Genomic DNA, 24668 nt, shown 5'->3' with positions numbered 1-24668 from the left:
TTTCATGTTTAATATTTTGCAAAAATAAAGACAAACATATGATTTTATTTTTTTACCATTCTTTGTTGCCCTTCGGTGGTACTGACCTGAAGATGACGATGATGACAAAGAGCAATTATTTGCACTGAATATGCATTTTAGAGACTTCTGTGAAATGTATACAATGGCAAGCTACATTTCCACGCTTTGTGGAGAAATACTGTATGTCGAGTCAGATATATCTGTATATAGTTTGACCTTTGTACATATCTATACATAAGAGTATCCATGGTCCTGATCACTCCAGCCTTTGGTTCTTTTATTTTCATCGAAAGGCATTTGCTGACTGCATTGTGCTTGAATCTGAATTTAGACATGTACAGCGCCAGTATCTATGAAATGATGACTATAAAATATTGACAATGAAAAAGAAAAAAAAAACTGTTTGTGTCTTTGGTTTTTGTTGAGTTTCTTCAGAAATGCATTAATGGAGTTGAAGCTGCAGTATTTCTATCGATATTTTGGTTTGCTGTGCTGGTATTATTATTTTTACATGTAATCTGGATAATGTAATCAGATTCCAAAAACTAAGCGCTCGTAATTATATTACATTTTAAAACACTCATAATCAGACTACACTTTATTGATTACAAACAATAGCAATAAATTATTCATAATGTAGTGATTGTCATTATTGCTTAAATACATTTTACTTTTTTTTCTTTTTTCTTAAGAAAATAAGATGATAAACTAAGAAAATGACAGTTGACGTTTATTCTAAAGAATGTTTTACAAATACAGCCCCTGGATTTAAAAAACTAAAAAAGACACCAGCTGCTGTTTGAAATATTTAACATGCTTTAAAAAAAAGCTATTATTCCAGGGTGGCACATACAAAAACTTTCTCAACAGGTTCACATATGAAAGAGTTTGCAAAACATTTACAATTGCATATTTTACAAAACATAAATAAATTCAAACTTTATGCAAAACAATCAAAAGCATGAAAAATGTACCAGTTTCTATTTTTTTCTTCTAATATTAACATACTGTATACAGGCCCTCTTTTAATAAAAGGCCATGATAGCACCTACCATGAAACATCATTTCATGTAATTTAATATCTTGCCATCCACACAGATGTTTCTTTATCAAACGTTACAGTCTGTCAAAGAGGTAAAACAAATACAGTTTGTGTTCAGCTACTCGTTTTGTGAAATTAGTAAACACCTGGGACTTATAAAATGTCTTGATATTAGCTACAATCCAGCAGCGTAAACAAGAGTGTTAGGAAATCCAAAGGCACTTTTTGTCTTGTCCAGTCAAAAGTGAATCTGACAACAGTACTGAAACACAGACGATATGAAAATCCCCTGAAAGCGAGATGAAGGATCGAGTCTGAGCTGTGAGGAGCAGTCAGAGTGAGTAAAGTGCATCTGTGAGTTTGTGTCCCGCTGCAGCGCTGGGGCTGATTCTCATCTAGACGTCTGGAGGGACACCTAAGAAAATACAATTACAACAATTGAAATCACATTATATTGCATCAAACTTTATGTTGACTAAATTAGAGTTATTACAGTTGACTAAAACTAAACCTAAAACCATTAAAAACAATTGCTACTTTAAAATATTTGTTAACTGCAATAAAATATTAATACTTAAACTAAAATAAATATAAAAATAGACTTAAGAAAAAAAACTAAATTGCTAAATGTAAAAAATAAAAACTACAGACTTCAAAAAAAAAAAAATTTGATTCTCAATTTTTGATTAATTGATTCATATGCAATAATAAATATATTTAAATCTTAGTTCAGAGTTTTTTTCTCTATCTCAAACCCTGATCTCGAGCAGGTTTACGTTGTGAGCATGTGAGTCCGATCCAGCCGCTCAGACACAGGCAGCGTCCGTTTCTGCGGTCGCACAGAGAGCCGTTCTCACACTCACAGCTGAGCGCACAGTCAGGTCCGAACCGCGCCTCACTGCAGTCTGACACACAACAGCACGCATTACACACACACATTCATACAGATATCATCATGAACGTGCAGCGCTGTTCCTGGACTCACCGCCGTCACACCGGACGCCCGTCTTTCCTGAGGCACAGATACACCTGCCGCTCACCGGGTCACACGCTGTGTCCTCCGCACAGTCACATGACCGAGAGCAGTTCAGACCAAACGTGCCCTGCTCACATTCTGAGGAACAAAAAGAGGGCATTTATGTGATTGTTTTTGGTTCATGTTTATTTTATTTCAAGTAACAAAAAAGCTTTTAAGGTTTTAATTTATTTTAGTACTTTAACATAAATTTAACCACAATAAGAAATGTTTCCTTGACTATAAGCAGGAATAAAACAAGCTGACATATGTTTTATAATTATTATTATTATTTACATATTTATTTTAAGTATTATATTTAATTATACAGTATTATAACTGTTTTGTTATTATTGTATATATTATATTGTGTATTACTACTATTATTAAATATATAAAATAAAAATAATTTGTTTACATACATTTTCATTTATCTGTGTGTGTTTGTGTGTGTATATATATATATATATATATATATATATATATATATATACATTAACTGTATATGCATGTACAAACACATTCGCAAGTAGCTGAAATAAAAAGTTTGCAGTTTTTTTATATTTTACTTTAGCAATTAGCTAATGTTTACTCTATCTCAAAAAAAATGACTTTTTGGTTTTAGTTAATTAGTTACACTAACAATAATAATATGTGACCCTGGAGCACAAAAGCAGTTTTAAGTCGCAGGCGTACTGTATATTTGTAGCAATAGCCAAAAAATACATTGTATGGGTCAAAACTATAGATTTTTCTTTTATGCCAAACATTATTAGGATATTAAGATCTTGTTCCATGAAGATATTTTGTACATTTACTAACGTAAATATATTAAAACAATTTTTGATTAGTGATGTGCATTGCTAAGGACTTAATTTGGACAACTTTAAAAGTGATTTTCTCAGTATTTAGATTTTTTTTTATATTTAACTACTTGCTGCAACCAATATTAAAGGCTTAAGGCCCGTTTCACACCAAAGAACGATAACTATAAGATAACTATAAAGATAACGATATTAGCGTCCACCATGGTGGAGGTAACGAATTACAACTACTCACGTTACTGTAATTAAGTAGTTTTATTCGGTACTTGTACTTTTTTTTGAGTATATTTTTTAAAGCTGTACTTTTACTTGTACTTAAAGTACAAATTAAGCAAAATAATCTACTTCATTACTTTTAAATCAAAGTTCGTTACTGAGTACGCCCACAATTTGAATTGATATTCAAACTTTTGAAGGCACTTCAGCAGCCAATAAAGATATCCGATCGTAAAGGGACCAATAAAGCGCTGATATCTGAACCTGGAATAGCGCCGCTGCAGCAGGTGTCAGGTGAAGAGCTGATCAGACAGTGACGGAGCTCAGCGTCATTTTATGGACTCAGAGCTTGGAGAAACAAACTACATGGTAGTGTCATCATAAATATCTATATTTTTGATACCGATACTGAAATATCTGACACGGTTCCATTACTCATTTTTCCACAGTATCTGAATATACACAGATACAATCTGCGTCTCTCTCTCCTCTCCGAGTGAGTTTGACGGTCATCCCGTCTCCTGTCAATTACAGTCTGAATATCTGCGCGGGATTGCAGGTATTCCGCATAATTTTAATAATTCCCCGCGCAAATGTGGCGAGCGCTTTTTGTAACATGAGAACGCTGTCATGTAATCGCAGAAAACTGGATGCGATATCTCAAAAATAGGACTAACTTATACAAATGAACTGCTTGTGCGCAGACTGTGTTTGCAGTCGCGATCTCTCTGTGCTTTTAAAGTAGAATTTATTTCTCTGTGCTCCTGGATTAAACTTTGTCAAAAGTTATCAAACATTCAGAATAGATCCACACCTGACTGATGAATATCCTTCTAGAAATGTTATTGGTTGTAAGTGGAATGCACCAGAAAGTCTTTAAACAAAGATGAAACTTTAATTTCTTTAACCCACGTACATTTGTGCTAGAAATGTGTTTGAATAGGATATTTGTCTGATTTGTAGGCTACATATTATATCGTAGTCTGCCTAACTGCATCACTTTCATTGTACAGTCATTACAGGTCAAAGCCATCTGATGTTCAATTTTATCTACAAAAATAGGCCTACTGTATATGGCTCTTAAATCACTGCTTATCAAAATTCAGTGTTGTCATATTTTGAATACCTCAACTGAATTGAGGTCATTTGTTTAATAATTTTATTACTGACTGTGTAGGCCTACTTGTCTTTTTTTTTTTTTTTTTTTTTTTTTTTTGTCAATTCAGTTTGCAATCAAGCTTCCTTGGGCCTGTAAGTTACCCTATTTTAAAGACACAAACACACAGAATAAGCAAATGTTTAAGATTGAGATTTTTGTAATGGTAATTGATCCAAAAATACTTGGACTTGGATTAAACCATTTCAAAATCTTGAAATATGGATGAGTGCCTTGAAAAAAATGGATGGACAAAAACATATTAAAAATGTCTATATGGCAATATACAGTATGTGATAGTTTTTTGCCAATGGTATTGAAAATGATTGTACATTATGAAATCAAAAATAACCCTACTTGCTTTTTTTAGTGCACAGTACTAGTCTTGTGGCGAACAATTGAACCATCGCAAGCCATAGACTGAGAAAAAATAGTCTGCCATCGCTTGCGGCTCTGGAATGGCGTTCTTGCTCTGATGAAGTCAGTTTGATGGCTTGGGGGAATCCTTTGTTAATTCATGATGTTAGACTGCTGTTTCCCGGTTCCAAGCCTCTACTCATTTCACTTGAGAATACTATCTCAGCAGCATTTATGAGCACTTTTTAATTAATATTACATATTTAAGCTAAGCGTTTAAAAACTTCGCTGTGCACACTACAGTCCTCCGTACTCACAGTGTCTTAGACCTAATATTTTAGCTGAATCACTGTCAGGCCATCTGAGATTTCAGTATGGAGAAAAAGGTTAGGGTTATAATTTTTTTCAGTATTACATGACATCATGAGTGTGTATATGCACACAGTTTGTGTTGTTTTCTGAGGGGGGAGTCTGGCAGAGCGTTAGGACCCAGAAGCGGTGAAGCAAGATGGCAGTCGTAACAAGCAGATATTCTTAAAGGGGTCCTATTATGCTTTTTTATTTGTATTTTTTATTTTAGTCAGTGTGTAGTGGTGTATGTTTGGGCATAAAAAAGATCTACAAAGTTATAAATCTCAAAGTTGACTCCAAAGGGAGATTTAAAAAAAAAATCCCCTTTTCAAGAACTACAAAAAACGGCTAGTTTTTGAACTACAAATGTTGTTTTCCGGGGTTTGTGATGTCACAAAGCATCCCATTAGAATTCATTAAAATAAATCCCGCCTACGAAATGGTTGGTTGGTGGGGAGGGGTGAGGTCATGGTTCGAACTTGGCTGAGTGGATCAGACAAGACGACGACAAAGAAGTGCTGCTGTAGTGTCAAGTTTTTAGGGGAGTCATGAGACCATTACAGTGCTGGTTTATCTGTACATAGTCAATGCAGTTGTTTTTAAGCAGTTTTTGACATCCTATCTAAAACGTGATTTAGTCAACAAAAATAAAAATAATGTGTACCACTCTAATATGTCCTGCAATATCCGTGCGTGCAAAGGTTCTGTGTGATCCTCTTGTTTAATATTCTCAGGGTCTGAATCCGGCTCAAATTGATATGACAATATTGATGCCATCATAACTAATACTGGAGCAGACAGAACTTGCTGCTGGGGCAAGGGGCGGGGCAGTACTGAAACACCGTCTGAGCTGTTCGCCAATTACTACGCGCTGGGACAGCTAACCAATTACAACACGTTTCGTTTTTTGGAAGGTGGGCCTTCACCAAACCCGGAACTAATCAAGCTGTTTGTGCCAGGATGGGGAGAAAGGTATTGTAATATGTAAATTATGTGAAAATAATGCATTTTTCGAACCACCAAACATGAGAAGCATGTTCTAGTACATCTGCCAAAATGAAATCAAGACTTTATAAAAGAGCATGATAGGACCCCTTTTAACCCCTCCTATCCAACCAAGTCACTGAAGTTAGAAATTCCTGTATCATGACCACTAATTTCACATACTTTTGACAATAAGATAAAAGTTGGTTTTGTTCAAAGTTGCTATTATCCACATAGGTCTTTGATATGAATATTTTTTTGGTAATTAAATATCACTGTCTAAAAAGTAACTAGTAATTAGTACTCTGCGTAATTTTTGAGAGGAGTACTGTTGTACTTTTCTGGCTTAAGTACTTTTTTTGACACCAGTACTTTTACTTGTAATTGAGTTATTTATTTTAGCAATGTAACAGTACTTGTACTTAAGTACAAATTTTTAGTACTCTTTCCACCACTGCGTCCACACCAGCGAACGATATCTTCTGTTTATTCTAAGCGCAACGCTCGTCTGGCGCTTTAAATTCTCGAGCTCGTTACAACAGGATGGATTCTGATTTGGCTGTCAATTTTTTATCGTTCATCATCTGGAAAAAAATCGTTTTGAAAGTGATTCCCAACGATATCGTTTTTCTTTGTCTTTATCGTTATAGTTGTGGTGTGGACGCTGCTGTTCTTTAATACTGAAAACGATTTTTAGAACTATATCTTTTTAAAAAATTAATAAAACAACAACTAATTGAATTATAATTAAATTTAAAAAAGGCACAACTTCATGAAATATACATAAATTCTTAAAAAAATGAAATTAAGAAATGTTGTAAACAATCAGGAATTGACTTATTGTTTAAAAAGTGTTATTTCTTGATTGACTTTGGAAAAGAATCTCACATATGAAAATATAAGGCAGATTGACTACAGTGCCTGTGAAAGTCCATGTGTGTGTGTGTGTGTGTGTGTGTGAGTGTGTGTGTGTGTGTGAACTGATGTAGATGATGAACGTCTGACCTCTCTCACAGCGAGAGCCGTGAAATCCAGCAGGACAGACACACTGTCCGGTTCTGGGGTGACATGAAGCCCCGTTCACACAGTCACAGACCTGCTGACAGCCAGAGCCGAACAGACCGGCAGGACACGCTGAAACACACACACAGTCAGCACACAGCAAACACTGTCTGTGCTGCTGGAAGAGCTTCTCATGGATCTCACCGTGTTGACAGAGATGACCGTAATATCCCGGCTGACACCGGCAGCTTCCTGTCACGCGGTCACATGTGCTGTTATTCTGACACAAGCACTGCAGAGCACAGTCAGGACCGAAGCGACCCTCAGCACACTCTGACAACACACACACACAAACACTAAATCATAAAACTCAGCCAAAGATCTGAAGAAGGAGAGTCTATAAAATTATATTTAAATTTTACTATTATAATAATATATAATAAATATCATATTTAATTGTACAATATTATATTTATTACTTATTTGTGTCATTTAAAGACTAATACACAGTCAAATATTGCAATGTTGTTACACTATACAGTGTTTTTATACATATAATATAATTATACATATGATACATATGTAATTATAGAATATTATAACTGTATTATTACATACTTGTGTCATTTAGATAATATTTTTTTTCAATCATTTCCCTAAAAATATTTTTTTAGGGAACTTAATCCCACACTGAAACTGGTTTAATGTATATGTAAGCCAATATGTTTGAAGTTCAGTTTACATAACATCAACGTCATGTCTAGTTTCTGACGTCAGATTGATTTGCATATTTGACCTGTTTATTGATGTGAATTTCAACATCAGTTGCCCACTGGGATGAATCTTGGATGATGGATCGTGTCAGATGAATAAATGACTATTAAAGGCAGAGTAAGAGCAACATCATGAACTCTACCGATGATGATATACGTCACCTCTCTCACAGCGCGAGCCGGTCCAGCCGAGGCCACATGAACAGTTTCCAGAGCCGGCGTCACACAGGCCTCTGTTACTGCAGTCACAACGCTGAGAGCAGTCCGGTCCGAACGGCCCACGGGACATACTACACACACACACACACACACACTGCTGTCAGACGTCTGAGAACACACATCTACCCTCACAGAACAGCAGCTCACCTTCCTCTCCCACACACACGCCGGTGACCGGGTCACTCCTCGCCCTCTTTCCACAGACAGCCACACGGCCACAGTCCGGCCCGTAGCGTCCCGCCGGACACGCTGGACACCAGACCGGATGGGACGGGAGGAGAAGAGTGCTGTTGAAATGCTGCTGTCTGAGACACATGCATGTATTTTGTTGAGCGTTTGTTTTGAGACTCACTGAGATGACAGCGGGCCCCAATGAATCCGGCCGGACACTCACAGGCGCCCGAGACTGAAAGACAAACCCCTCCGTTCTCACACTGACAGCGACGCTCGCAGCCGGGACCGTAGAAACCCTCGGCACACGCTACACACCAAACATCAGTAACACAGTCAATATACTCTACTACACAAACTTCACAACCACACACCTCACCAACTATATAAAAATAACAACTAAACAAAAACAACTATTAAAAATAAAACAATTTTTTTTTTTTTTTTTTTTTTTTTTTTTAGCCTAACACCTTTTGACATTACTTCTTTAATATTAAATAGTTCATATTTAAATATTTACACCCTTTAATATTACAATAATTGAACAGCACACTCACTTGTTCACAGTTTTCTAATGTTGTGTCATGGTGGTAAAATATTTCATATTTTTTTAATAAGTGTTCTTAAATGTTTTTATTTTGCTGTTGTATTTATTTATTGTTATTTTTATGGTTTTATTATTTTTAATTTAATTTTTTTTATTATAAATGTATTTTCATTTTACATTTCTATGATTTTATTATTTTTATTACAGTAAGTGTTTTAGCTTGTTTTTATTTTAAAATGATCCATTTAATTTTACATTTTTGGAAAGATTTATTACATTTTTAAAATAATTATTTATTTTAACCTCACATTTTTATGATTTTATAAATGTACTAAGTGTTTTATTTATTTATTAATTTTTTTATTCATTTTCATTGAGCTTTTATGATTTTATTTTTAGTGTTTTAGTTTGTTTTTATTTTAAAATGTATTTAATTTTACACTTTTATGATTTTATCAATTTTAGGTAAGAGTATAGTTTGTTTTATTTTAAAATGTATTTAAATGTACATTTTTTGTCACTTAATTTTTTCATATTATATTATATTATATTTGCTGTGTTTTAAAATTTACCTTAAATTCAAATTTTAAATTTTTAATAAATTATAAAAATTTTCAATTTTAATTTTTAATATTTTAATAGTTTAATAATCATCATCATCTAATATTTGTATTATTAAGTTTAAGTTTTATTGGGATTTTTATTTATTTATTTATTCATTCATTCATGTATTTATTCATTTTAGTTTGACATTTTTGGAAAGATTTATTAAATTTGTTTAAGATTTATTTATTTTAACCTCAAATTTAGTAAGTGTTTTAATTTATTTAAATTTTAAAATGTACCTTAATTTTGAATTTTTAGGATTCTCTGTAATGTTATTTTAATTAGACACTGTTAGGATTTAATCAGTTGTTAGCTGCTCAGCTCACAAACCCCCTGCAGTTCTCTGATAACTCGACTGATCTAAACCACAGCAGAGGAACAAACCCAAAACATCCTCTCAGTGCCAATATGAATCCAGTGGTTTGTGGAAGTTTAAATGCATCACTCACCCTGTTCACACTTGGGTCCTGTGAATCCAGGCGCGCAGTAACACACTCCAGACACCGGGTGGCACAGCTGGTTTCTCTCTGAACACTGACACAGCTGATTGCAGTTGATGCCGAAGGTGCCGGGCAGACAGACTGTTGAGACCCACACGGATGGTGATATTTTTAGAACAGCTCTTGTGATGCAGTAATTTGTGAAGCTGCAGACTCACTCTGCTCGCAGCCGTTGCCCGTGTAGCCGGGAGGGCAGCCGCAGCGTCCCGTCACATGATGGCATGATGTACCTGGTGGGCAGAAGCAGCGCTGGACACAGTCCTGACCATACGAGCCCGGAAGACAAGCTGACACACACACAAAGTGTTACACACACAGATACAGGACACAAACGAAAAATCCCACAGACTTAACATTAAGACCAACTTTGACGGGGCACATTTGAAGAGACTGGCAAGCTGTGTGAGAACATACCTCACAATGGGGTATAAGTTGTACCCCTGGTGCACAAGTGCCCCCCAAAGTTGCCCCATAGACATAGAAATTAAAATAACATCTGAAATGTAATGAGCAGCATTTGTGGATGAACGTACAAATCCTGATCAACATCCTGGACATTGAAGTGATGGTCACAGGTTATGAACTGACCTTTCTCACAGTGTCTTCCTCTCCATCCTGCAGGACAGAGACACTGTCCACTCACATGATGACAGTGAGCGCTGTGATCACACTCACACCGGCCCTCACAGCTGACTCCAAACCGCCCGGATACACACGCTGACACACACACACACACACAGCTGATCATGATCATTACACCCTCACCCTTCCCTACACACACATATTACATGTCTAATAAGACATTTTTTACTTCTTTAGAAAGGTTTTTTGAGTTTACAATCATTTGGTTCCCATATGTTCAGACAAACAAAACAGAAAAGAGCCCACACAAGCTCAGTTTATTTCCAGTGTTGATGTGTTTCTACTGTCTTGAGACAGTGAGTTGAGGTGGACAAATGAAGGGCTGCTGTTACTTAGGCTTTGGTTTACATCACAGAATGTTCCTGTGTTCAGCAGACGTCTGTAGATGATCTTACCATTCTCACAGTGCTGTCCCGTCCAGCCCGGCTGACAAACACACCGCCCCGTCTGTCCGTCACACTGAGCACCGTTCAGACACTCACATCTGTCCTGACAGAACCAACCCAACCGACACTCTGAAAAAACACAAAAAAACACACAAAAAAACATCAACACGAGGCATATATTTACTAAACATAGATGAGCATTATATTTAAATAATAAATTATATACACATAAATAAATATAAGACATTGCATAATTAAATGTATATTATTAGTATAATATTTAAATTATATATGAATATAATAAATATGTACACTGTATATCTCAAGTATATATTTAGCAGAAATTTTAGTCGCTGTAAAATAATTGATTTTTTTCCCTTGCCAATATAATTATAAGTATATATACATACATACATATATATAGTACACAGACATATTTATTTATACATACATATTTATTTATTAAAAAAAAAAAAACCAGAAACAACTGGAGAGGAGGGATGGTAATGGGAAAGGACTACAAGTCTAAATAAATAGATTCAATTATTTATTAAACATTGTTTTTTGTGGGTATTTTTCGACACTTGTATCACACATACTCTGCTTTTTAGCTTTATTTTGAAGCTTAGCTTAGAGTCTGAGACTAAAAGAACCTGCATGTAAACATTCACCCTGGAGCAGCGCTCATAACTATTATGAGGTGTGAGGAGAAGAAACCAAGATCTAGAAACAGAGACCGTGACTAAACTGTCTGCGCTTGCAAAACCATCTGACACACAGGTTAACAAATACTGAAAAGTGAAAAACCAGCATGACACTATATATATATATATATATATATATGATGCAATGCCTGGAAATCAGTGGCTATTTTCCTTCCCAACTTCACAACTCGAGATCATTTTTATTTATTTATAATGTATAAAGTACATAAAATATAGAAACATTTACACATACTAGTTTGCATCATGTCCTGATTATTTTGTGTTCTCATCCCAGTTAAAAAAAAAAATGAATAAAATGTCAAAAACTTGAGCATCCACACTGCCAATAATAGTTTCCTATGCTAGTCAGCACACTGCCCTTTACACTGTACACACAATAAAGCGTGTACGTATGGCACATTACTTACATCAAATCTCAGAGCACACCCAGACCGGCATAAGGATCAGCCACTCACCCAGTTCACAGGCTGAACCCGTCCATCCGCTGGGACAGAAGCAGCGGCCGCTCTCAGGGTCACAGGAACCCCCGCTCTGACACAGACACCTCTGAGCACAGCCCGTCCCGAAGAAACCTGGAGAACAACCTGGAAACAGAGGAATACCAAACCTGAACTAGAACACCAAAACCATATACGGGGTACAAACAGTATATGATGTATATATATATATATATATATATATATATATATATATATATATATATATATATAAATCATTGTAATGAATGAAGCGTCAGTATCTTACGTTGTGTGCAGGTGTCTCCCGTCCACCCTGCGCTGCACTCACACTGACCGCTGACAGCGTCACAGCTGCTGTTATTGTGACAAACACACGTCTGAGAACAGCTCACTCCGTACAGGCCAGCAGGACACGCTGCAGACCAGACAAACACACAAACATTACTCACTGGAAAACGCCTCTGTGCAAGACAAGAAGACAGATGTGCTCGTAAAAGAAGAAGTTATAATTCTGCATTTAATTACAAGCTCACTTTGGTTACAGTGTGGGCCGACCCAGCCGGGCCGACAGGCACATTCACCGCTGACATGATCACAGAGCCCCCCGTTCATACACACACACCTCTGCTGACAGTCCAGGCCATAGAAACCCTGCGGACAGGCTACACACACACATAAAGGGTCAAAAATCACGTATCCCATAAAACGACTGATGTTAACATATGAGAAGTGGAACAAACGTACCTTTTTCACAGAATGTTCCAGTCCAGCCAATCTTACAGGTGCAAGCTCCACCCACATGGTCACATGATGCCTGGTTTTCACACTGGCAGCGATGCTTACAGCCCGGGCCGAATGAACCAGCAGGGCATTCTGGGACAGATACAGATCACATCAAATGCATGATAAATACTGTAACATTTATAACAGATATTGAAGTATTCATGGAATACAGAGGGACTGTAAAAACTAAAATCAGAACATACATGGGTCAACTTTCAAAAATTAACAAGTGAAAGCAATATTATATTATTGTAAAAACCTCAAATAAATGTTACAGGACCTTAGATATACAGTGCCTATAATATAAATGTTAAATGCATCAACTGCCCATCATTTTATTAGATTCTTTTCCTAATATTTCATTATCAAATATTCCATAAATACTGTATCATTTCTAATAGACAAAGCAGCACTATTAACTATTCAATCTAAAGTAGTTCTGCTCTACAAGGAAAAACAGTACCATATCATATCTCCATTATTTAAGAATTATTATTACACACAGCAAATGTATAAGCATGCAAAAATGTTGGTACATTTATAAATTCATGTTAACCTGCAAGACCATTTAAAATGAGCAAAGGCAAAATCATTTTTAATTTTGTTAAAAACCTAAAAAAAAACGCTACAGTAACGGCCCTGAAATTAATATATTCCCTAATTAATCATATGAGTTTTAACCTAAATTATTTTGATTATTTTTTTATATACATAACATTATACAAACATAATTAAAAAAATTAATTAAATTAATTTTTATTATTTTTTCCTTTTTTAAATTCATTTATTTATTTATTTGCACATTTTCCCGTATACTTTCTTTGCATTTAATGATAGGTTGTTTTGTTTTTTTTATAAATACTGTAACCTTTTTTAACAGATATTAGATATATACATGTCAGGAGTTAAATAAAACAATGCAGAACAATAAAAACCATTAATAAATGTTAAATATGCAACATAATGAATCAGACAATATTGATATTGATAGGGTGCTGTATACTGCATCCTACACAAAGTTTCTTCAACATGTTTACATTTATCCAAATCAACTTCGAGGGCATTTAAGTTATAGTTGATCGATTCTTGCAATCTTGCTAGTGCTATTCTCTCTGCTGCGTGATCTACAGTAGTGTTGCTGTGCATGCAGGTGTTTCACTCACTCTGGTCACATCGTGGTCCAGTGAAGCCCGCCTCACAATGACAGCGTCCCGTCTGAGCGTCACACCCTCCGTCTCTGTTTCCACAGTCACAGACACTCACACAGTCCAGACCCCAGCGGCCCGTGTCACAGGCTACCATCAGTGGTGGACGAAGAACACAAATCAAATACTTGAGTAAAAGTACAGATAATAACATATACATTTCCCTTATTGTTTCATAACTGCACAATAAAACAAGGAATCAAATTGACCTTTCCTGCAGCTGTGGCCCGTCCAGCCTGGAGGACACGAGCAGCGTCCGGTTACAGGATGGCAGTGTCCTCCATTATCACAGGCACATCTGAGCTGACAGCCCGCACCGAAGCGTCCCGCGGGACACACTGAACACAGACACATTCACCAATCACCACATACAGTACAGATGTGTGTGTGTGTGTGTGTGTGTGTGTGTGTGTTTGAGAAGAGCAGAGATTCACTCACTGTTCTGGCACAATCTGCCGATGAATCCAGGAGCGCAGACACATGTGCCATCATGCGGGTCACAGCGGCCTCCGTTCTCACACGCCGGACACGATTCCTGACATCCAACACCCCAGAGACCCTCTGCACACTCTGATGCAGAAAGATAGAGTGTGTTTGGATTATACATCTGGACAGCATTATGTTCAGAGATCAATTTGACTCTAAATATTATGTTCTGGGTCAGTTTGACCCACAACACATTTCTTAGTTGTCTGAAGTACTGGTTAACCGAGCTTGGTTTTCTTGAAATTGTGTGAATATATCTCATGTCGGGTCATGAACATCCCTGCAAAGCACTGACACTCTGAGTGTGTGTACAAAATTGTAATGGTGTTACAGTTTGATCCAACAAAAACAATAACACAAAAATTAAATTGAAAAATGCAACCAAAAAAATATTAATTATTTTATTCATAATTTTATTTACAATATGAGGGTTAAACAACATGTCAACAGGCAGAATTTTCTTATACTGTAGGATCATTTTGTCTATGAGCCACTAATACAAGTTTACAGTACGAAAATACTTTAAATATTACTGTAAAATATTTTTATTATAAGCTAGGGGTCTCTTTTATAGATGTGAAGACAATATTAAAATACAGAACAATATAAGTATGGCATGTTGGTGTCAGTGATATTACCTTTTTCACAATGTTTTCCAAACGTTCCAGTGGGACACAAGCATTGGCCAGTGATCCTGTCACATGGTGCCCCTGAGCAGTCACATGACTGAGAGCAGCCAATCCCAAATCTCCCATCAACGCAATCTATCACAGTAATGGCAAAAATATTTCGTGCTGAACGTTTAGAGCACAAATCAAAGCACATTCAATTTCCACATGCAGCTTTATTGATCTGATCAGTGACTGATGCATGTCTAATACTTTAGCTCTAATGGCCTTAATGCTATATGGACAATATATGTATTTTATTTTGACTTTGTTTATCTGATCAATGGCTGATGCATGTCAAGTACCTTCTCTATAATTTGACTTGATATACCTTGGTCACACTTGTCTCCTGTCTTTCCAGCTGGACACTGCGGTTGACACGCTCCGGTCACATGATCACAGGTCACTCCAGCTGGACAGGAGCATTTATTATCACAACCAGAGCCAAAGAAGCCTGATTCACACTCTGCCAAGAAAAACAATAAATACTGATCAGATCAGATCATATACTGTATCTCCATCTAAAAGTTTTATCAAATATCCATTTTATTAATTTAATTCATTTTTAGATAGCATGTTTTAATTTCAAATACAACTTTTCAAACTAATAAACATATAAATGCTATTTTATTTAAAGTTGTTTTTATTTTAAATCTTTTGTAAAAAAAAAAAAAAAAAAATTGTTTTCCAATTATTTTCATTGTATTTCATCAAAGTATTTCAAAGACAGTTTAAAATAAAAAGCTTAAAATGCTATGTATCAACTACCCATATTTTTATTTAATTTATTATTTTATTTAATTTTAGATTGCATGTTTTTTTTCATATTTCAGTAAAGCATTTCAAAGCAAATGTAAAATAAAAAAAATTACAATTATATGTATCAACTGTGCTTTTCATTGTTTTGTTTTGTTTTGAGACTGCAATTTTAAAATAAAAAATAATTTAATTTAATCTAATTATTGCATGTTTTCCTTTTTCATATTCCATTAAAGCATTTCAAAGCAAATTTAAAATAAAAAAAGATTAGAATGCTATACATGAACTATTAATCTTGTTTAATAATTATTAATACTATTCATCTTATTTGATTATATAATAATTATTTGATTTTATTAAATAAGATTGTATGTTTTACAATTCTTTTTCTTGCATTTGAGTTAAGCGTTTCAATGCAAATTTTTCAGTGCAATGCAACTTTGCATCAATGACACTTCAGATGTTCTTATGCAAACGGACCGTCTTTGCAGGTGTCACCCCGATAACCAGGCTTGCAGATGCAGGTGCCATGATGACGGTGACACTCTATGGAATTCTGCTGAACACACTGACACTCCTCAGAACAGCCCGGGCCAAACGTCCACTTGGGACATGCTGCATGAACACACGGGACAGGAAGCGATAAGAGATCTAATGTACCGTTGCAAATGGACCCTGTTTTTAACTACTCCACAAAGCACAGTGTAGTTATAATATCTAAGTATAGGACTCACGTAGGTGGCAGAACCTTCCATACAGTCCCGGGTCACACAGACACGCCCCATAAGTGCGATGACACCGTCCGTTATTAGCACAATTACACTTCTTATTACAGAGCTTCCCATAGAGACCCTTGGGACAACCTGAAGTGATTGCATCAATATCAATATTATCAATGGTTTATATTTTGTCTGTTAAATCTCTCCATACAGTGAAGGTGTACTGTAAACGGACCGTCCTGACACAGCTCTCCACTGACCCCTGGTGGACAGCGGCAGCTCCCGGTGAGCGGATCACACACGCCGCCGTTCTTACACTTACAACTCAACGAGCAATTCCTGCCGAACCAGCCCTCTGGACACGCTGGACAACACACACACACACACACAAGAAAGAGGTCAGGAGCTTTTAAAGACATGTAGTACAATAAAAACTTCAGAAATTAACCCTGTATAACCCAGTATAATATCTGATATACATTTTTTTGTGTGACTTTTCTCAGAATTGAGCTATGAACTCATAATCGTAAGGAAAGTCCAAAGTTTATATCCCATAATTCTGTCTTTATAACATGAAATAGTTTGTTATACAATCAGAATTGCAAGATATAAACTCACAATTGGGAGAAAAACATGCAATTGTGGCTTCATATCATGCAGTTCTTGGTAAAAAAAAAATACAAATGTCAGAATTATGCAATAAAAAATGGCTATTACCTTTAAAAAAAAATATTTAGTGGTGGAAACAAGTTTTCATACTGTATTGCCTTTAAAACTATGGATCTTTTATTATAAAACTATGCATTCTCAGCATCTACACCAAATTGCAGATTTTTGCTCAGTTTGGGCCTCTGAATAGTATGAGATCCATATTCTCATTGTATCAAACTATATGAGCCATAAAACACTGATGTATCAAATATGATACTCAACAAAAACACATATGCAAAGATCAGATTTTTTGCATACATTTTTCTGATTAATATTTCATGCATCAGGCTTGAAAAAAGGGTTATAATGGGATCTTATTGTATATGATTTATCTGTTTTAATCATCTTTAATCAAAAAATAAAATCTTTCTCCACCTGTGAATTGACTTTCTGTTGATGTAATCAAGCCTGAGTTTTCCGTTTGTGATTGGTGATATATTTATGATCAGTACTCAGTTGTGGCTCTTTCAGAGAAACTCACTCTCATTACACACAATTCCCGTCCATCCGTCAGGACAGTCACAGCCGCTTCTGTGTTTGTTACACACTCCTCCATTAGCACAATCCTCACACGACAGACTGCAGTCGAAGCCGAACGAATCGTTCAAACACACTGCACAGACCAGAGGAGACAGGATTCACCCATTAAAAGCAATCAAAAGCTTATTTGCATCAGCGTTATTACAGCTAACTAAAACTAAAGCTAAAATCATAGAAACAAAACCTTTTTGTTAAAAAATTTTTTTTCAGCTAGTTGCCAAAGTGTTTTCGTTTAGTTTAACTTTAAGTACTAAAATGCCATATTGCCATTAATTTCTGCCATATGCACATAAACTGACAGTCATCACTGATAAGCTACTACTAAATATTGTAGAAACCTAATTTTCTGTAAAGTTGCTTTGCAATGATTTGTATCGTAAAACTGTGTGCAGAAAAAAAACTTGAATTGAATTGAATTGAATTAAAATAACTAAAACTAAAGAAATACTAAAGAAACTAGGGGCCAGCTTTACTAGCAGCTTGTGCCAGCGCAAACCGTCTTTTAGCATTAAAATAGTACTGTCAGGATTTACTAAACACATGCAGTGACGAATTGGCGCTGAAAAGGTGTGGACACAGTTATTTTTGCGCCTGACCATACACATTCTGTGTTCTTTAATTTGTGCGTTGTTAGTAAATCAGCTGCAGAAATTTCCATGCCCATCTGCGCTGTTTTGGAATTGCGCTCTCGCACTAATTTGCCCTGTTTAGTAAAACTGGCCCAGTAACTATTATATTATATTTACATTTACATGTAGTCATTTAGCAGATGCTTTTATCCAAAGGGATTTACAAATGAGGACAATGGAAGCAATCAAAATCAACAAAAGAGCAATGATATACAAGTGCTATAACAAGTCTCAGTTAGCTTACCGCAGTACTAGGTTAGCTTTTTTTTTACATTATATAATAAATAAAAAGAAAATAGATAGAATAAAAAACCAATAGCGCAAGCTAGTGTTAGAGGCCTTTTTTGCTTTTGTTAACTGTATAAAAAAAGTAAGAAAACAGATAGAATACAAAAAGTATACAGAAGCTAGTGTTAGTTGTTTTTTTTGTTTTGTTTTTTTGTTTTTTAAGAAAACAACCAGTTAGTAAGTGAATAGAGTGCAAGTCTAAAAGCGGCAGTTTTTTTTAAGAATAGAATTAGAATAAAGAGTGCTAGAATAAGAGGGTCAAATAAAGATGTAAGAGATGTGTTTTAGTCGACTGAAGATTCTTGAAGAAGGACTCAGCTGCTAGGATTGAGTTGGGGAGGTCATTCCACCAAGAGGGAACATTTAATGTAAAAGTCAGTGAAAGTGGTTTTGTGCCTCTTCGGGATGAATAATAAATCAACATTCACTTGCAGAATGCAAGCTTCTAGAGGGCACATACATCTGAAGTAATGAAGTTTAATTCCTTGAAGGTATCGTCAGATCATCAGGATGGAATGAGAGGTAGAGTTGAGTGTCATCAGCGTAGCAATGATATGAAAAGCAATGTTTCTGAATGACAGAACCTAATGATACCATGTAGACAGAGAAGATAAGTGGTCCAAGTACTGAGCCCTGAGGCACACCAGTAGTTAGATCTTGCGACTTGGACACCTCACCTCTCCAAGATACCTTAAATATATTTGAACTGATTTTTATTATTATTATTTTTTATTTTATTTCAGCTAGCTGCCAAAGCAACATTTCTCATTTTCATTTAGTTTAAAGAAACTAAAACTTTACTAAAACTAATAAATAAAAATGAATGTTAAGTGAATTTGATTACATTTTTTAGTTATTCCAGCTAGTTAAGAAACACCAAAGAAACTAAAACAAAACATTTATAAAAAATAAATAAATAAATAATCTTAACTGAATTTTTGAAAATTATTTCAGCTAGCTGCCAAAGCAACACGGTCCCTGTACTTTTGCGCCCATTCGTTTTCCATTTTTTAACCCAGAAATGAAATACGGAAAGTGCGGTTTCTTCTTTAATGCTTCAAACACTGATGAATAGAATAAGCAGACACAAATTAATTTTCTTTATTCAAAATTCATATTTCAATAAAAATCGTAAAAATGAAATAAAACTTGTTTTTTAATGTGTATATAAAAGCTAAATTTAATTTCCACCTTTTTAGCGTCCCTATACAGACGCTAACCCCCTTTCACGCTACTGGCGTGGCTACCACAACTATTATATTTTTATGATCTTAAAGTGCCCCTATTATGCCATTTCTAAGATTCCTAGTATTGTTTTGGGAGTCTTTTACAATAGGTTTACATAATCTTTTTGTTTTTAAAAACCTTATCTTTGCTGTTTACCTCACGTTACGCCACATTTATTTGATTCCTCACTGTTCGCTAAACATTCTGTAATTTATTAGTCGTGTATATAATAGCATGTGGAGCCATGCCTTATCTTATTCCTTTTTGTTAATAAACGTTATCTAGTTTGTCATTATAGCCAACTGTTTTATTGTTGTTGTGCTTTTTAATTAAGTAACAATGAATCAATATTTTGCTTTAGTGTTAAAAAGTGAAAAGTGTATACAAGCAAGGCACAGTCAATTATCTTTTCTTGTAAAACGTGACACCAAGATCAGGAATTTGAAGTGAAAGCGTCCAAAGTCCGGCTTATAACACAGCAAAAGAGGAATTCCCATTCACAAAATTTAAATCACAAATAATACTGATGAAAAAGAATGGGTTGAAACACTTGTTACCATATAACTAAAAAGTTAATCAGCATTCATTGATTAATCCCATGTCTTAGAAAAAAAAAAAAAAAAAAAAAAAAAAAACAACAAATGATGTGCTAGTGAGACCAACTGAGAAAGTCGCAAAAGAGCGACCAGTGGGAAGAATAAGTATACAAACATGTATAGCCTAAACACGGCATTATGCGAATGCCACTATCAGTGAACAGGGCAAAATATGTCAAAATGTATAAGGTATGTGTAGCCTACACAAGGTAGCCTATACGTGCATTGGGGGACCATGCATGGTCCTCTCCAATAACTTACCCATATGGCACACAAAGTTATGACAAAATTATCCCAATATATAATTTAATGATGATAGATTTCCCAGGATTCTGCAATGTCTATTTTAAAAAATAATATTTGTATTAAGTCTCTGCATTGTTCCAAAGACGGCTCTAGTTCTCAACTGAATGTGCGGGAGAAGCATCACTAAATTTGGCCAAAGAAAATTTGTTAAAATCGAGAAAAAAAAAATACTATATTAATTTGTGCATTTTTTCAAATGTTTGGGTAGCATTTTGTGTGTACGGTTCTAATTTCAATTTTGGTTTTCAGCATAGCATTTAAAAATACAATAACGTTCATTTTTGTTTTTTTCTGTCATGGTTACAAAACAAAAACAAATGGATGCGAAAGTACACGGACCAAACACTTCTCATTTTCATTTAGTGTAACTAGTAAAAAAAAAAATTAAAACTAAAGAAACATCAAAGAAGCTAAAACAATTTTTTTTTTTAAATTATTAACAAAAAATGTATTTATATATTTAAAAGAAACAAAAAAGACAAGAAAAAAACTTTGCCTCTTACTGTATTTCTCAGTTAAGGTGCTCTCAGCGCGCAGTTCTCCCGTGTCATCCTCATAGTCATCGTATCGCTCCAGGATTTGCTCATAGTCCTGCAGAACAGTGAGCTGAGGTCGGGGTCTGTCCACCACCTGACCACTGCTCAAAGCCTCCAACGACTCCTCCAGCACTAGGACAAAAAAAACATTATTTTGATAATAAATTAATCTAATGATTATTAGCACAATTAATCGACTATAATTTCACTGAATAATCAGTAGGCTTTGATTGATTATTCAGGTTTTGCAGTTAGTTAAAAAATTAAGCTATGCATATTCTAAATCACTAATTATATTATTAGTATACTATTGCAATTATTTATTATGTATTTTTTTACAATACGAATAAATATATTTGGCACATAAAATGAGATGGCAGAGATATTTTCTTATTCACCATTTAATTAATTGTATGAAAAAGTAACTGACTGACACATCATTCAGCCTAACAACTCCTTTTTTAGGTTATCTGGATATGGAATAAAATGAGAGTAAATGATGAGACATTTTATTTTTGGATAAACCATTTTATTCACAACATTATCTCTCTTAAAATACCTGTGTTATGATCATCAAAACAGCCCTAAGCTAGATCAAGCTTAATTTAAATCAAGTATTAATCCTAACACACACACACACACACACACACACACACACATTTAATTTAATTTAATTAGCTTTTACGTTTGCTTAAAATATACTATATGGACTTCAGTAATGTTACATTACACAAACTATATTTAAATATCTGCAATTTCAGTGAAAAATCTTTCATTTTTGGTGTTTTACGACTTAAAATCTTGAAAACTTCAATAAAATAGAATCATGTTATCTATGTTAAAATATGTCAAGGAATGAAGATGTGATCTGATCATATCATTGCAAAATGCAGTTATCATGACCTTGATTAAACTAAATTAGGTTTTTACATTAAATCACTTCCCAACAAGTCAGTTAACACCCACTTAACCAGAACAGACCTTTACATTAAAAACATACTATACACTAATTATCGTATAATATATATATTAAAACTTGAATTATAGTTTTTGATACATTTATTTTTCAAAATCATTCTAGCTGGCAGAACATATATAACACAATATAATATAATATAATATAATATAATATAATATAAATATAATATAATATAATATAATATAATATAATATAATATAATATAATATAATATAATATAATATATTTTTTATAATTTTCCCTATTTGCTGAATCTCACATATACAGTTTTCTCTACAATGTTTTATTTCAATGAGCTCAAAATTCATTTATTGTTGATATTCAAAATAATTATTAAAATAAAGGAGGTTCATGACAGGCTGAAAACTCACATATACATGAGTGTCTGTCCTCATCGAGACGATACCCGCGTCTACAGGAGCACTTGAAGGAGCCAGCGCTGTTCTGACACGTGTGATCACATCCTCCGTTTGCAGCCAAACACTCGTCTATATCTGTAATCACACACGTCTGGATCTAGATCCCTAAATCACTGTAAATGGTTTTTTTTTTGGGTTAGGTTCTGTGAATGTCATACCATCACAGCTGCATCCATCTGCGTTCAGTCGATATCCAGCTGTACAGTAACACTCGTAACCTCCAGGATAGTTTGTGCAGTCGTGCTCACAACACGAGCTGCCCTCTACACACTCATTTATATCTAAAAGACGAGAAAACACACACATTTACCTCACATGCTTACTGTGACTAAAACAGGAAATGGTCACATTAGTTTTCTTTACCGATGCAGGTCTTGTGGTCGACGTCCAGCTGGTATCCTTGGTTACAGCTGCACACGGGTCCACTGGTTGAATGTTCGCAGTGATGAGAACAACCGCCGTTATTATGATCACAGCTGTTTACAATCTCCATATCGATACCTGAGAGTGAAAAACACACCCACACACAGCATTGGAAATGAATGGGAAATGAATTTCATCTAGTGGAAATGTTTGGTAATCAAATTTGGAACCCAACTTGTTTAGACTTACGACTTTGATTTTCTATCTAGCATTTTTCATAATAATAAACTTATACTTCTAAAACTTTTAAATTTGACAAAATGTTAAATGAAAAACATTATTGAACTATATACTATATATATATATATATATATATATATATATATATATATATATATATATATATATATATATGTTCTGTCAATCAATACAAAAAAAATCACAAATTAATTGCACATTGCGATTAATCCCATCTAATATTAAGGTTTTTACATATACTGTTATATTGCAATATTTCACATTCAATCTTCAAATTAGTGTACAAACAACATAAACACAGCATATTTTTTCATATTTATTTAATGGCATATTTTTTATAACTGAAGCCCAGTATCACTGATACCAATACTACTGATATCTGAAAAAAAAAAATCCTCTAATATTTAACCATTGACTATAGCCATTCAGCATTACAGTATAACTGAGAGCTATCAATTTGAACTATTTATTAGACTTCTATTTTTTTAAGCAAACTTCACATAAATTTTTTTTTTTTTAAATCTTCACACACACCCATTATAATAAATGTCATATTTAGCTACATGTGCCCTTCAGCAAGTTGGAAATATACAGAAATTTAATAAAGTTATCAAACACTAAATTCTAAATTCAATAGATTAATCCTTAAAGCAACAAAAGTTTTTGATTTCCTCATTTTTCTTTTGTTGTTTGATGTGGTTATTTCACACTATTCAACAGCATATATAGACACTCACACATATACACCCACACATTTGTTTGCATATTATATTTGATTATATATGTATAAAATTCATTCTATTCTATAATTTACATTACAGACGAAGAGAAAAAATTATTTAATGGCCTTTTCTAGTTTTGAGCACATGTATGTGAGACGTGTTGCATGCTATTTGACAGGGTTAGTCCAGTCTCAGATCATACTCACGATAGCACTGCTTGCCATCAACACCCAGCTCATAGGCAGTGGGACACACACACATGAAAGATCCTCTGGTGTTACGACAACCATGAGCGCAGTCCGCCTGGCCCGTCTGACACTCATCAATGTCTGATGCAAAGACAACACATGTACAAACACGTATGCTACACTTTAAAGATCACTTGAGTAGAAAAGACATGATGACCATTAATGACATGTAAGTTTTCTATTCTATAAGCATCTGACACAAACTCTATAATCCACACTAAATATAGCTCA

The 24668-nt window shown here is 34.6% G+C and overlaps 1 protein-coding gene across 1 annotated transcript in view; it reads right to left on the bottom strand.

Annotated features, from left to right (window-relative positions):
* Nucleotides 1–734: 734 nt before the first annotated feature.
* Nucleotides 735–24668, bottom strand: part of LOC109056038 (multiple epidermal growth factor-like domains protein 6) — a 34502-nt gene continuing 10568 nt past the window's right edge. Inside the window, exons 5-34 of the mRNA XM_042733707.1 lie at nucleotides 24396–24518; nucleotides 23210–23347; nucleotides 23005–23127; nucleotides 22799–22921; nucleotides 21416–21580; nucleotides 17808–17939; nucleotides 16851–16979; nucleotides 16631–16759; nucleotides 16377–16511; nucleotides 15469–15603; nucleotides 15108–15233; nucleotides 14422–14553; nucleotides 14193–14321; nucleotides 13942–14073; nucleotides 12740–12868; nucleotides 12529–12657; nucleotides 12282–12410; nucleotides 11993–12121; nucleotides 10822–10941; nucleotides 10373–10501; nucleotides 9943–10071; nucleotides 9734–9865; nucleotides 8313–8441; nucleotides 8127–8209; nucleotides 7904–8057; nucleotides 7173–7301; nucleotides 6972–7100; nucleotides 2049–2177; nucleotides 1840–1968; nucleotides 735–1478 (exon numbers count right to left, since the gene is read on the bottom strand). Of these exons, the coding sequence (XP_042589641.1) occupies nucleotides 1459–1478; nucleotides 1840–1968; nucleotides 2049–2177; nucleotides 6972–7100; nucleotides 7173–7301; nucleotides 7904–8057; nucleotides 8127–8209; nucleotides 8313–8441; nucleotides 9734–9865; nucleotides 9943–10071; nucleotides 10373–10501; nucleotides 10822–10941; nucleotides 11993–12121; nucleotides 12282–12410; nucleotides 12529–12657; nucleotides 12740–12868; nucleotides 13942–14073; nucleotides 14193–14321; nucleotides 14422–14553; nucleotides 15108–15233; nucleotides 15469–15603; nucleotides 16377–16511; nucleotides 16631–16759; nucleotides 16851–16979; nucleotides 17808–17939; nucleotides 21416–21580; nucleotides 22799–22921; nucleotides 23005–23127; nucleotides 23210–23347; nucleotides 24396–24518 (3779 nt within the window). The 3' untranslated portion in view covers nucleotides 735–1458. The remainder of the gene's footprint in view (nucleotides 1479–1839; nucleotides 1969–2048; nucleotides 2178–6971; nucleotides 7101–7172; nucleotides 7302–7903; nucleotides 8058–8126; nucleotides 8210–8312; nucleotides 8442–9733; nucleotides 9866–9942; nucleotides 10072–10372; nucleotides 10502–10821; nucleotides 10942–11992; nucleotides 12122–12281; nucleotides 12411–12528; nucleotides 12658–12739; nucleotides 12869–13941; nucleotides 14074–14192; nucleotides 14322–14421; nucleotides 14554–15107; nucleotides 15234–15468; nucleotides 15604–16376; nucleotides 16512–16630; nucleotides 16760–16850; nucleotides 16980–17807; nucleotides 17940–21415; nucleotides 21581–22798; nucleotides 22922–23004; nucleotides 23128–23209; nucleotides 23348–24395; nucleotides 24519–24668) is intronic.

This window comes from Cyprinus carpio, chromosome B11 (genome assembly GCF_018340385.1).
Source record: "Cyprinus carpio isolate SPL01 chromosome B11, ASM1834038v1, whole genome shotgun sequence".
NCBI classification, from domain to species: domain Eukaryota; kingdom Metazoa; phylum Chordata; class Actinopteri; order Cypriniformes; family Cyprinidae; genus Cyprinus; species Cyprinus carpio.
This window is presented reverse-complemented; position numbering and strand designations above follow the sequence as displayed.